This window comes from Anomaloglossus baeobatrachus, chromosome 6, assembly GCF_048569485.1.
Source record: "Anomaloglossus baeobatrachus isolate aAnoBae1 chromosome 6, aAnoBae1.hap1, whole genome shotgun sequence".
Classification (NCBI taxonomy): Eukaryota; Metazoa; Chordata; class Amphibia; order Anura; family Aromobatidae; genus Anomaloglossus; species Anomaloglossus baeobatrachus.
In genome coordinates this window covers 108,978,640-108,992,381 of record NC_134358.1, presented here as the reverse complement: position 1 = coordinate 108,992,381, position 13,742 = coordinate 108,978,640, and the positions used below count along the sequence as shown (strand labels likewise).

The 13,742-nt window shown below is 43.7% G+C and overlaps 1 protein-coding gene across 1 annotated transcript in view; it reads left to right on the top strand.

Annotated features, from left to right (window-relative positions):
• HNF4G (hepatocyte nuclear factor 4 gamma) overlaps positions 1-13,742 on the top strand; it is a 57,463-nt gene that overhangs the window by 18,891 nt on the left and 24,830 nt on the right. Inside the window, exons 2-4 of the mRNA XM_075316299.1 lie at positions 1,698-1,869; positions 7,298-7,392; positions 11,028-11,134. Of these exons, the coding sequence (XP_075172414.1) occupies positions 1,698-1,869; positions 7,298-7,392; positions 11,028-11,134 (374 nt within the window). The remainder of the gene's footprint in view (positions 1-1,697; positions 1,870-7,297; positions 7,393-11,027; positions 11,135-13,742) is intronic.

Below are 13,742 nucleotides of genomic sequence, written 5' to 3'. Positions count from 1 at the left end.
GTGTTCTTCCCCCCCCCATGCTGGCATATATGTTCTCCCCCACCATGCTAGCATGTATGTTTTCCCTCCATGCTGGCATGTGTGTTCTCCCCCTCATGCTGACAAGTGTCCCCCCCCCCCCATGCTGGCATGTATGTTTCCCCCCCATGCTGGCATGTATGTTCTCCCCCCACATGCTGGCATGTATGTTCTCCTCCCCCATGCTGACATGTATGTTCTCCCCCCATGCTGGCATGTGTGCCCCCCCATGCAGGCATGTATGTTCCCACCCATGCTGGCATGTGTGTTCTCCCCTCCCCCATTCTGGCATGTATGTTCCCCCCCCATGCTGGCATGTGTGTTCTTCCCCCCCATGCTGGCATGTGTGTTCCCCCTCTCATGCTGGAATGTGTGTTCCCACCCCATGGTGGCATGTGTGTTCCTCCCTCCCATGCTGGCACTGACCTCTCATCCCCACCCTGGCACAGACACACACAAGTTATATATATATATACAAAAAACAACACACAACCTTCCAGCACTCGCTCCACTACTGCGCGCTGCTGGGTCCTCAGTTCCCACGCGGCCAGAAGACGTCATTACGCCGGCGCCGCTCACTGACGCTCCTCCATCTCCTAGGCAACAGACCTGCGGCCTAAGAGAGGAGGAGTGTCAGAGCGAGGAGAAATGTCTCCTCCGCTCCAACACAGCTTTAAACTGCTGGCGCCACCGCGGAAGCAGTTCAAAGCGGCAGGATGAGGACACCGCGCATGCCAGCAAAATGGGCTCTGCGTGCCCCTGCTGGCACGCGTGCCATAGGTTCGCCATCACTGCTCTAGTCTCTCCTTTGTGGGATCCTGGTTAACAAGAGTCACAGTTGTTAAACATATTATGACAATTTATTGTGATATGTATATAATACGTATAAGAAGATCAGCTAATATAGTATTAACAACAATCTCAATTCAGTGCATTGTTTATGGTTCCATTTATAGTATTGTGTAGTTACATTGATAATAATCATATTCATACTATTCCTCCTGTTTATTGAGTCCATCTTTGTGTTATACTGGCATACTTAAGCGGGGTTTATACGCTGCAACATCGCTAGCATCAGCTAGCGATGTCGAGCGCGATAGCACCCGCCCCCGTCGTACGTGCGATATCGTGTGATCACTGCCGTAGCAAACGTTATCGCTACGGCAGCATCACACGCACATAACTGCTCTGCGACGTCGCTCTGGCCGCCGATCCGCCTCCTTTCTAAGGGGGCGGGTCGTGCGACGTCACAGCGACGTCACACGGAAGCCGTCCAATAGCAGAGGAGGGGCGGAGATGAGCAGGACGTAACATCCCACCCATCTCCTTCCTCTCGCATTGCCGGTGGAGGCAGGTAAGGAGATGTTTGTCGCTCCTGTGTTGTCACACAACAATGTGTGATGCCGCAGGAACGAGGAACAACATCGCTAATAAACAGGCAAAGATATGTGTTTTAGGACGACTTTCTCCAAAACCAACGATTTTTGCCTTTTTTGCGATCGTTTAAGATTGTTCATACGTGACATGCGATGTCGCTAAGGAAGCCGGGTGTGCGTCACTAACGACGTGACCCCGACGATAAATCATTAGTGATATCGCAGCGTGTAAAGCCCCCTTTATTCTCTATCACTCTATCACATTTCACTAATTATTTCTTCTGTAATATCCCCATGTTTTAGATAGTTCTCCAGGAGAATCAGTCATCATGAATGGAATTGACAATGGGATCAACAGCTTGTGTGCAATATGTGGAGATAGAGCTACAGGGAAACATTATGGTGCATCTAGCTGTGATGGCTGCAAAGGATTCTTCAGACGTAGCATCAGGAAAAGCCACATTTATTCTTGCAGGTATTTATATGCAAATTAATATTAGATGTGAAATTGCTGAATGTATTGTGTGTATATATATATATATATATATATATATATATATATATATATATACTGTATATATATAGAATAAGAAATTGGAACGTCAACAAGCCCAATAGGGTCCCATCCGAGAGAAAAACGGAATGAAAAATGGCATTTTTGCTCACCAGGTGTGGTTGTGAAGACACAACCTCAATACACACGAAGAGGCTGCTGCAGATCCACAATGTGGAGAAAGTTTGAGGCTGGAGATGGGTGGGTTAAAAACTGGGGTAAAATTTGGTCTGCCAATGGCCCAGTGATGAAAAGGAGATGGGAAATGTTGAACTGCAGCTTATTAGTAGACGTGTTTCGGAGTGACACACTTTTACATCAGGACAAACTACAATGATCATTGTGGTTTGTCCTCATGAAGTGTGTCACTTCAAAATGTGTTGATTAATAAACCATAGTTCCCCATTTCCAGTCTACCTTTCTTCACTGGATCATAGGGAGCCCAAATTTTATCCCACTCATCTCCAGCCTCAAATATATTGTATATATAACATTAATGTGAACTTTGTCACGTACACAAGGCTGTGCTATTTTTCTTCTGTATCCTACGAGTTACACAATGCTTTCACTTCTATACAAATGTGCTACAGAATATGGAAGATTTTGGGTTCCACATTAAGGAGTGTCGCGGGCGGAGGGGACGCGCTCGCCATGCTTGGGTCCGGGGCTTCTGCTGCTGCTGCTCGGTGACTCGAGCGGTGGGCCGGACTCGGGGACTCGAGCAGCGCTCCTTGTCCATGAGTGAAAAGGGGGTGGTTTGTTTTGGGAGATAGTTCATGATGCCACCCACGGGTCGTGGTGATAAAGAGCACCACCGCTGCTGGTGACGGGGATCCCGGGAGCGATGGTAGGGAGCAGCTAGGACGTTGTCCCCTCCAAGGGTAGGGGTTGGTGATCCCGGGGCCCGGTGGTGTAACGGGGAGGATGGCTGGGGTGCAGGGTTGCAGTGGCAGCGCGGCGCGGTGCCGGATGGCACTGGTGTACTCACTCAGGCAGTCAATGACAGAGTGTCTGGTAAACCAAACGGCTGGACGGACGGGTCCCACAGCCGGCTGCAGTGCTTTTGTGCTCTCCCCGGACAGTGTGATGGTGGCTGTCTTTCCCTGCACCTTGTTAGAATGTTCTGACTCCTGTGGTTGCCCACCGGCAGTCCGCTCCCCGGTGTATAGGTACCGAAGGAGCCCGTTTTGCCCACAGGCGCTGGCCCTTGGATCTCTAGCCTATGGCGGTGGCTGTATATCCTCACGGTGTGGACTGTGGCCTTCTGTCGGGTCTTGGTTGTTAGGAAACCCCTGGGGTTCCGGTCACACTCGGATTTGACAGTTGTCGGCAGCTCCAAGCCTAGTCGGGGTCCGATGGCCCTGCCTGTGTGCTTAGCTTCACTCCGACCCAGACACTTGCAGTTTCTACTCCTCACACTTTCACCTCCGAAACTGAACTAGACTCACTGCTTTTCCCGCCTCCGGACCTGTGAACTCCTCGGTGGGTGGGGCCAACCACCTGGCTCCGCCCCACCTGGTGTGGAAATCAGACCCTGGAGGGAGGCAACAAGGGTTTTTGTTTGACTGTTGTGACTGTCTAGGGAAGGGGGGTATGTGTGTTATGTCTGTGACTACCTGGCTAGTCCAGGGCGTCACAGGAGCTGACCATAAATGACTAAGTGAAGAATACATAATAAAATATATTTTTTTCACTTCAATGTAAAGATATCTGGTTAGTTCTCCTTTTATCTTCATTGTACCACTGAATTGTGCTAGGTTAATGTTTCCCTACAATCCATGGGCCAAAACAATTCTGATTATGTGATCTAAAACTTTTTTAGAGTTATGGAAAAATAGAGGTTTTATGGCAATCATGGTGATCCACGTGAATTTTACCACAACTGCCACCTGATTAAAAGTTGCTAAACCTTAGGCTGCTTTCACATTTCGTTTTTAAAGTGATCCCGTTGGAGTTTCCATCCGAACACCCCTACATGCGTTGACGGGGCCATTGACTATAATGGAGCAGACTAAGTCAGCGTGTGCTCTGTCCTGGACCATTTTGGGGCGTATACTGTACACTTTCTGTAGGGGGACAACCAAACGTAGTCTGCATACGGCCACTGGCATTGGCTGGCCAGGACCGGATGATGACTCACATTCCCAGGGAGACCAAGAGTTTACTTTAACCATCAAATCTTTTCTGTACGGTTCATTTTCTGTCACAACTTCATGTTCCAGACAGCGGTCATATATCTTCAAGCACATTACAGTGTTACACAGCATTGTCAGCATAGTTCAACTTTCCTCTTGGCTGCTTCAGATTTAAAGGGAATCTGTCCCCAGGTTTTTGCTCCACTATTAGAGAGCAGCATAATGTAGAGACAGAGACCCTGATTCCAGCAATGTGTCACTTACTGTTTTCTGTCATTTTGATCAAATTAATGTTTTCTCTGCTACAGATCTAGCAGTTATACAGAGCTCATGAATATGCTGGACTACCTGGCAACCAACCACGTAGTCCTCTAATGGTAATCTCCTGCTAATTAAACAGTAATTTTATTAAAGCTACACTAAGCAGCCCAGTAAGTGACACATCGCCGGAACAATGATCTCTTTTCCATCATCATGCTGCTGTCAGATTAGGTGGCAAGAACCTGGTGACAGATTCCCTTTAACTGTGTCGGTCAGTTCCAGTGCAATCCAGTCCATCTTTACACCACGGGCCAGGATAGTCCCATGTCCAGTATCTTTTGGGGTTCGCATAATGAGGGAAATACAGATTTGCACTTCCGAACCTTTAGCAAGAAACAGCTTGGTTGGTTGACTACATTAACACACCCGCTGAGGACTAGAGTCCTTCACCAATAGAGATCACCCGATATCTTGATTGTTTAAGGGGTTGGGCTGCCACAGATCTGTCCTATAGCTCCTATCTTCTGGGGCCACTCTGTTCGAGGATTTTTAGTTACAACAGTGTTCACAGCCTGTGTTTCTGTCCACATGCAAGGTTCACGCTATCTTGCCTTCTGTCTCCTTACCTTCATTGCCACAAACCACCCACTGTATGCATCCTTCAGGCCTTTACATACTCTTCTTGAATTAACTATTACTTTGCCTGTCAGTTGACACCTCCCAGTCTGGGTTAATCCCAGCACTTGACTATTTAAGACCCTGCAGTATGTTGCTTGGCAGACCCTTTTACAAAACATTCTGCATTATTATTATTATTATTATTATTATTATTATTATTATTATTAATAAAGTACACTATACTTTATATATTATTAATACTTATCACACTCTACATCACAATACAATACAATACAGTACAAAACACTTCACATGACACCATATTTACTAAATGCTAAATACTAAAGACATTATACAAACTACACCACATAACAATGCATTGATGTAATTGGTGTCCTCAGGGGTCGAAACAGGACAGTCACAGTCCCACACTCATACACTTGTGTGAACTTGACTTGGCTATTCCTGTAGCCAAGAAATTATGTACTCAAGGACTTGGCGGGTATGAGCAAACGGCTGTACAGCACCACATAAGATATCCCACCACTCCATGCAATGTAATCTGCTCTTTTTCCAATACATCACTGAACAAAATATTTTATACATATCCAAATAGGCACCTAAATCTTTAGTGAAAAAAAGCAAAATACACTTTCCTTGAGGAAGCCACTGTGCATGGCAGAAAGCATGGGGTGGTATTCCCTCTCCCTCTCTGCCTGCAAATCCCATTTTATGGTTACATTATGCAATATTTAGGCAGGCTTTGCACACTATGACATCGCAGGTGCGATGTCGGTGGGGTCAAATTGAAAGTGACGCACATCCGGCATCGCATGCGACATTGTAGTGTGTAAAGCCTAGATGATACGATTAACGAGCGCAAAATCGTCGTAATCGTATCATCGGTGCAGCGTCGGCGTAATCCATAATTACGCTTATGCGACGGTCCGATGTTGTTCCTCACTCCTGCAGCAGCACACATCGCTGTGTGTGATGTCGCAGGAGCGAGGAACATCTCCTACCGGCGTCACCGCGGCTTCCGTAGGATATGCGGAAGGAAGGAGGTGGGCGGGATGTTTACATCCTGCTCATCTCCGCCCCTCCGCCGCTATTGGCCGCCTGCCGTGTGACGTCGCTATGACGCCGCACGACCCGCCCCCTTAGGAAGGAGGCGGGTCGCCGGCCAGAGCGACAGTCGCAGGGCAGGTGAGTGCATGTAAAGCTGGCGTAGCGATAATTTTCGCTACGCCAGCTATCACACGATATCGTACCTGCGACGGGGGCGGGGACTATCGCGTGCGACATCGCAGCATCGGCTTGCGATGTCTCAACATGCAAAGCCGCCCCAAGTCTGATTTTATTTCCATGCATTGTATTTCAATTTCTGAAATCCTTTTTGTATTGAGTGGCATTATATTGGTATGATTTTGATACTTCAGTCACCTATTTTACTCTGCGTGGGGAAAGGGATTTTGATAATACAACACTTAAGGCTGCCTTACACCAGACAATGTATTGTGCGATAGATTGTCGGGGTAACGGTTTTTGTGACGCACATCCGGCATCGCTGGCGATGCCGGCCTGTGTGACACCTCCTAGCGACGCAGTATCGCTCACAAATCGTGAGTCGTGTACTGCTCGCTAGGTTCCATAATATCGTTTAATTTAGTTGTTTATCGTTTCCAGGGTAGCACACGTCGCTCCGTGTGACACCTCGGGAACGATGAACAGCAGCTCACCTGCGTCACACGGCCGGCTATGTGAAGGAAGGAGGTGGGCAGGATGTTTACATCCCGCTCATCTCCGCCCCTCCGCTTCCATTGGCCGGCGGCCGTGTGACGTCGCTGTGATGCCGAACGTCCCTCCCACTCCAGGAAGTGGACGTACGCCGCCCACAGCGTGGTCGCACGAGAGGTAAGTATGTGTGACGGGGGTTACTGACTTTGTGCGACACGGGCAGTGATTTGCCCGTGATGCAAAAAGGACGGGGGCGGGTACGATCGATTGTGAAATTGCACAATCGGTCGTACTGTGTAAAACAGCCTTTAGTAGGATGCGAACCCTTAGTAACTTTTTTGGTGGGTTGGAGGGGTTCTGCTCTTTAATTGATTTTAAGTGTTGGTCCTTTATTTGTTTTGCAAGGAAATAAATTAATTTGTAATTACTTTAGGTCATTTTTTGCAGTTGGGTAAAAAAAAAAGTAAGGCAAAGTTTGCTTTAGTGCCGCAACCCCTTAAATGATCTGATAGGGATGTTGGGAGGGTGCCAGCCACTTTTCTAATATTGATGACCTCTTCATTTATATAAGTAATGATACTATTCTTTCAATTTTCTAGGTTTAGCAGACAATGTATTGTTGACAAAGATAAAAGAAACCAGTGCAGATATTGTCGGCTGAAAAAGTGTTTTAGAGCGGGAATGAAAAAGGAAGGTATGTTTCTTCTTACTCTGTTTATTTACTTTTGGCTGAGCTTGGTACCAAAAAAAAAAGTTGAGAATAGCTGTACATAAAGCCTGCTTTACATGTTATAATTGCGTGTGCGATCTCGTATGCGATCGCACACGCCCCCATCGTTTGTGCGGCTCGTGCAATTTGTTGCACAAGCCGCACAAATGATTATTTGCCATTACACGTACTTACCTTCCATATGACCTTGATGTGGGTGGCGAACATCCACTTACGGGAGCCGCGGGACGCAGGTGAGCTGTGTTCATCGTTCCCGGGGTGTCACACACTGCGATGTGGCTGCCCCGGGAACATTGAACAACCCGACGTTCAATTTTTAGGAATTGAACGACGTGCATGCGATCAACGTTTTGACGTTCAATCGCAATCGCACGGAGGTTTCACACACTTCAAGTTAACTAACGATGCCGGATGTGCGTCACTTACAACGTGACCCAGCCGACACATCGTTAGATAAATTGTAGCGTGTAAAGCCCGCTTAAGTCATATGCTTGTGTGTCCTGTAAAATGTGTATAAATGGGCTCTTAGGTTGAAATATAAAATCTCAAGTTACCGCAACTTCTCAGAGCAATGCATGTACTGCATCTAATGGAAGAAAGAATACTGTTTGAGATAATGAATTTAATGGGCAATGTGAGATTTACTAAACAAGTCCAAGACTATGCACACATAGTGTTTTATCCTGCGCTCACTGGCTTCGCTGGGTCTTACATCCGAACCTCCACAAAACGAGATTCAGACTTATGTGCTAACAGTGCCATTGACTATAATGATGCAGACAAGTCACAGTGTGCTCCCCGTATTATCTATACGTATTAATATACCTATTGGAGGAAGGTTACAAGATGAAGTAGACTATATATTGCCGTCCATCTCAACTAGGCATATATGGTTAAAATTGTTGAACAACAGACCATACTGTGACGCCGTCTGTATAATAGTCAATGGCACCATTAGCACATATGCCATTTTGCAGGGGCTTAGATGTAAGTCCCGACAGAGCCACTGAATGTAGGGTAAAACACAATTTGAACCTTGCTTAAAGAGAACCAGTCAGCAGGATTTAGCAATATAAAGTAAAGAAATGGCCATAAGAGTGTTGTAATGCTGATTAATTCTTACATTTACTGAATGTATCTGATCTATGGTTCTTGTTTATTCAGCGTCTGACATTTTCTTCTAATAATAGTTCTGTGTATAGGGGCAGGACTTGGGGCAGGGTCTTCTGCTACTCCACCCTTTTGCTTGACTTCTGTGTTTTTATGACAGGTCAGTTATTATTCAGTACAAATATTTAAAAAAAACTGACCCACACATCCTACAAATGTGAATAGGTGCCAGCTGAAAAAACATAGCAAATACAAAATGCATACAAATGCACACTAAAATGCCATCAATGTATAAGGGAACTCTGGTACTGCATTATTGCTTTATGAAAAAATGAGATTTTTAGTTTATGAATTGGCCAATGCATGTAAGCCCGGAAACCAACGGCAAGGTAAATCTCAATAATCCGGGTACCTAACTAAAATGCCACTATCTAGGTTAAAAACATCCGTGTCTGGGCAGCTACACTAAAAAAATCGAACTTGAAATGCCACTATTTGGACTAACCTCCATGTTTGTGCAGCTAGGACTCATGGTATAAGGATTATGAACACAGCCTGGTTTATAGGGCGGAGTGCTCAGTCAGAAAGAGATGCACTACAAATATTTCAAATAAACTGACCCACACATCCTACAAATGTGAATAGGTGCCAGCTGAAAAAACATAGCAAATACAAAATGCATACAGCTGCACACTAAAATACCATCAATGTATAAGGGAACTCTGGTACTGCATTACTGCTATATGAAAAAAATGAGATTTTTAGTTTATGATTTGGCCAATGCATGTAAGCCCAGAAATAGTGGCATTTCAAGTTAGATTTCTTTAGTCTAGCTGCCCAGACACGGATGGTTTTAACTTAGATAGTGGCATTTTAGTTAGGTACCTGGATTATTGAGATTTACCTTGCCGTTGGTTTCCGGGCTTGCATGCATAAACTAAAAATCTAATTTTTTCATATAGCAGTAATGCAGTACCAGAGTTCCCTTATACATTGATGGCATTTTAGTGTGCAGCTGTATACATTTTGTATTAGTTATTATTCAGCGACCTGACTCCTTTTTAAAATTTTACACCACCATCGTAATTGGTATGGAAAATGTATGTGCAGTTTGATTCTAATTCTGGTCTTCAACAAAATGGTGCTGGAGTGATATCTCAGCTCAATGATTTCTTTTTAAAGTTCAAGTCTCAATCTGTGTATGCACCGCCTCCACCGCCATACTATTGAAGACTTGTCATTTAATCAAATTGAGCATGCGCCGCCCCCAGAAAAAACTGCGTTTGCGCAGTCCATGGCATTTGCAATGGGGCAGTCCGAAATGTCAAAAAGGAGGCAGATCACTGAATTATCAGTAGCCTGTTATAGAAATACAGGAGGCAGGTAGAGGTGCATTAGATCCTTCTGCAAACCATAGAAATATTCTTAGAAGAGCATTTCAGATTCCGATTAGTGATGAGTGAGTACCGTAATATTCGTAATTTCTATACACGTAACGATTACCTTGTAATACTCGAGTATTTGTTCCGAATAGCGAGTACAATGCAAGTCAATGGGAAATGAGAGTAATTTTCTGCTAGACCCAACAAAGAGGTCTGGTGGATGGTAAAGTGATGAAACTGAATGAGGAGAGCTCTCTCTCTTTGTTTCTCTATCTCTCTCTCACACTCCCTCTTGCTCTCACGCTCTCTCTTGCTCTCTCACTCTCGCTCACTGCCTTGCTCTCTCGTTTTCACTATCTCGCTCCCGCTCTTATGATCGATAAGTATGAAGGCGGCCAGCCAGTCACAGTAATGCCACAACCAAGATGGCTGTGGCATTACTGTGATTGGTTGATAAGCCCAGTATGTTTAGTGGCTGCAAATCAGGCGCCAACCCTGCTGGGCGGGACATCCAAATATAGCGAGGCGAATACACCATTACTCGCTATATAACTAGTAACCAGAATACCATACTATCCATGCAAGTAGCGAATAGTAACGATTACACTTGTTCATCACTAATTCTGATTACACAAGAACCACTGAATAAGGATGATTAAAACACCAAAGCCCAAAGACAAAAGTGGTGTGGATGTTTTTTTTTTTTTTTTAATAAAACGCAGACTTTTGTTTCTAATCATAACCAAACTATTTAAAGCAATACTCAGGGCTTATGTTTTTACTTATTTTTTCCTGGTTGTTACCAGTATTTGTAGGAAACAGTTGCTCAAACGCACAAAATAAAAAGGAAGCGATACAAAATAAAGAGACAAAATGCGTTATTCTATACCTACTGAAATATTATAAGTATTTTAAATATAGCACCAACTTCATTTTCTATTAATAATGATGATATTTCCATGAGCTCATCTTATATATTTTCAGTAAGCAGAAGTAAAGTTAGCCTCAGTTAGCATTGCTCAGGCTTGTGATCATTATGTGAACTAAACATTTATTTTGGACATATTTGTTAATAGAAATACATTTCACCTAATTTTTTTAATAAAGCTGTTCAAAATGAACGAGACCGAATAAGTACAAGAAAAAATACGTTTGATGGAAGCAGCATCCCCTCCATTAACACATTGTCACAAGCTGAGGCTTTGTCTCGCCAGGTAAGATCACTGCAATCTAAATGTAATCAAATATTATATCACATATTAAATGTCTCACTACTGAAGTTTCACAAAATATAATCTGTGTGTATATATATATTATAATTTCAATTGAATGAGTCATATTTTTGGTTAAAAGATAGGATGCTTACAATGCTCTAAGGTCTCCCAACCCTAAAGAATAACAAACAGTTGGGCCAAGAAGGGTTAGAAGGAGTGTGACTTTAAAATTTTTTTCAAAAATTGATGTGTCTGCAAAAGGGATAAGGGAGACTGAAGTTTAGGATCACAATGCGGAGGCCATTTTGTTGGTGTCTGCAAAGTAATATGGAGATGTTGACAGTGTTCCCGAGGTTGGCTGGCACCTCTGATTCTGATAGCTGGTGCTCCTCACCATATTATATGCTGGGATTAGATATGCGTAATATGTCACATGCTGGGATCAGATACACTGAGTGTATAGTGCTCTGGGATTATGTACCCTTTGTAATGTGTGCTGGGATAAAATACTCAGAGTGTATCACATGCTGAGATTTGATATGTGTACAGTATCCAGAATGACGGACATTAGATATGTGGCATTAAGGGCTGTAATGATAGGCATTAGTTATGCGACACTGTGTTCTATATCACATATTATGGGGACACAACTCTGTGGGCTGTATCAAACATGATGGGATTAGATATGTGTCTCTGCGGCTGTATTACATATAAGACACATTGGAAATGCAGCACTGCAAGCCGTATGAGACATGCCAAAAACATAAAAAAAATCAAGCAATTCCAAAATAATAAAAAATTCCAAACCTTTATTTCACAATTCCATTGGTCACACTCCAATAAAAGGCAAACATGTGGCGCATTTCAGATCCATCAGATCCATATGCATATCACTTACTGATATGAGTAAGGATCTGATGGATCATAAACGCATCATGTGTTCCCTTTTAATGGAGTGTGGACCATGGAATTTTAAAATGGGAAATAAAGCTTACGCATTTTTTATCATTTGGGATTGCTGGATTTTTCGTGGATTTTTTTTTTTGGATTGCTTCTTCCGGTGATTCTGATCCATGCATCCCCTTTCCTATACTACAAATTGCAGTTGGTGGTAGAGTGGCTGAAAGGTATTTTTCTTGGTTCTAGTATGACACATGATGGGTACTAGATTTGTGGCACCGTGGGCCGCATCTCCCATGATGGGCAGTAGATATATGGCCCCACGGGATGTATTATACATGTTCGGGGTAAGATACATTGCTCTGCTATGTCAGTGTAAAGCCTCCTTCAGTTGTCTGTAACACAGGGACATATAATTAGGGTGTTAGATTGAAATAGCAAAGCGGTGACAAGGTTTAGGAGTGCAGCTTGACATTGCACTACTAATCCCAGGCCACTAAGCAGTTCACACCACTGGAAAAAGTCTCCGCTTAAGTCATGGTCTTACTAATCAAAGTAGCACTGAGAAAATGACCTCTTCAACAGTGAGAACAGTGCAGTAGCCTGATAACAATACAATGTCAAGCTGCTGGTCACAGATCACCACCTCCCAGGTTTCCACTTACCGCATCCCGGTTCCTCCTTTTAATGCTTGCGCTGAACACTGTGAGCAGTGACTGGAAGAAATTGTAGCAAACAGCTAGGCTGTCGGCTACATAAAAATGGTGCCTGGCTTTTCCTACAGCTCTGACTTCCACAGCTCAGGAGCCATGCCCATTTCACAGCTGTAGGCAGCCACATTGTAAAAGCGGTGGTTGGAATCTGACTGCAGTTTGCTGTGTCCAGGGGCTGCTGTATTTGTAGTCTGTAAGTGTGATATTCAGACACTTACACATCAGCAAATAAAAATGGCAGCCCCAAATAGCTGCGGAAAACATTAATAAATAAAAAAACTGTTAAAATCGAACTTTTGAGTATTGAAAATAATTGCCTGCATAATAGATAATTATTAATAAAAAAGTAAAAATCACAAGATATTCCCCTTAAGAAACAAATTATCATAGTCACCTAGCAGCTCATTTGTTTTTGCAGGTCCTCTACTGACTGCAAAAGGAACTTGCTTTGACCCAGCACTGGTGTCCTCTTTACTCGGTGCCTAAGCTTCCAGAGATGGCCACACCTCAAATGTGTTTTGTGGCTTATAGAAGACTCCAGATATGCTGACAGAGAGAGAAAAGGAGAATGGTGCCATTGTGGAGAGGTTGCCTAGGAAGCTGGTGGAGGACAGGCTAGGAGCTGGAAAAATAAGGGGAAGGGTTTAGCAACAATTTGTTTTTTATTCCCTTCCCACCCCATATAAGGCAAAATTTTGTTATACTAGAATCAGTGAATTTTGGGAAATTCTAAATTACTTCAATTTGATTAGAATCGACTTATTTCATGTGGTGCATTATAAATGATAAATCTATAATACATGCTGGTTTGTAGTATAAAATAACACCAGGAAAACATGTAATTCTAAGAAGAATTTTTTTTTAAGGTTCAAATATGTAAAACAACAAAAAAATTAACTTTAGCTATTTAACCCTTTAAACAGAATCTGTCATGCTACCATAATTAAGAGCAGCAAGATTTAGGGAAGACCCTGATTTGAGGGATGTATTCGTCA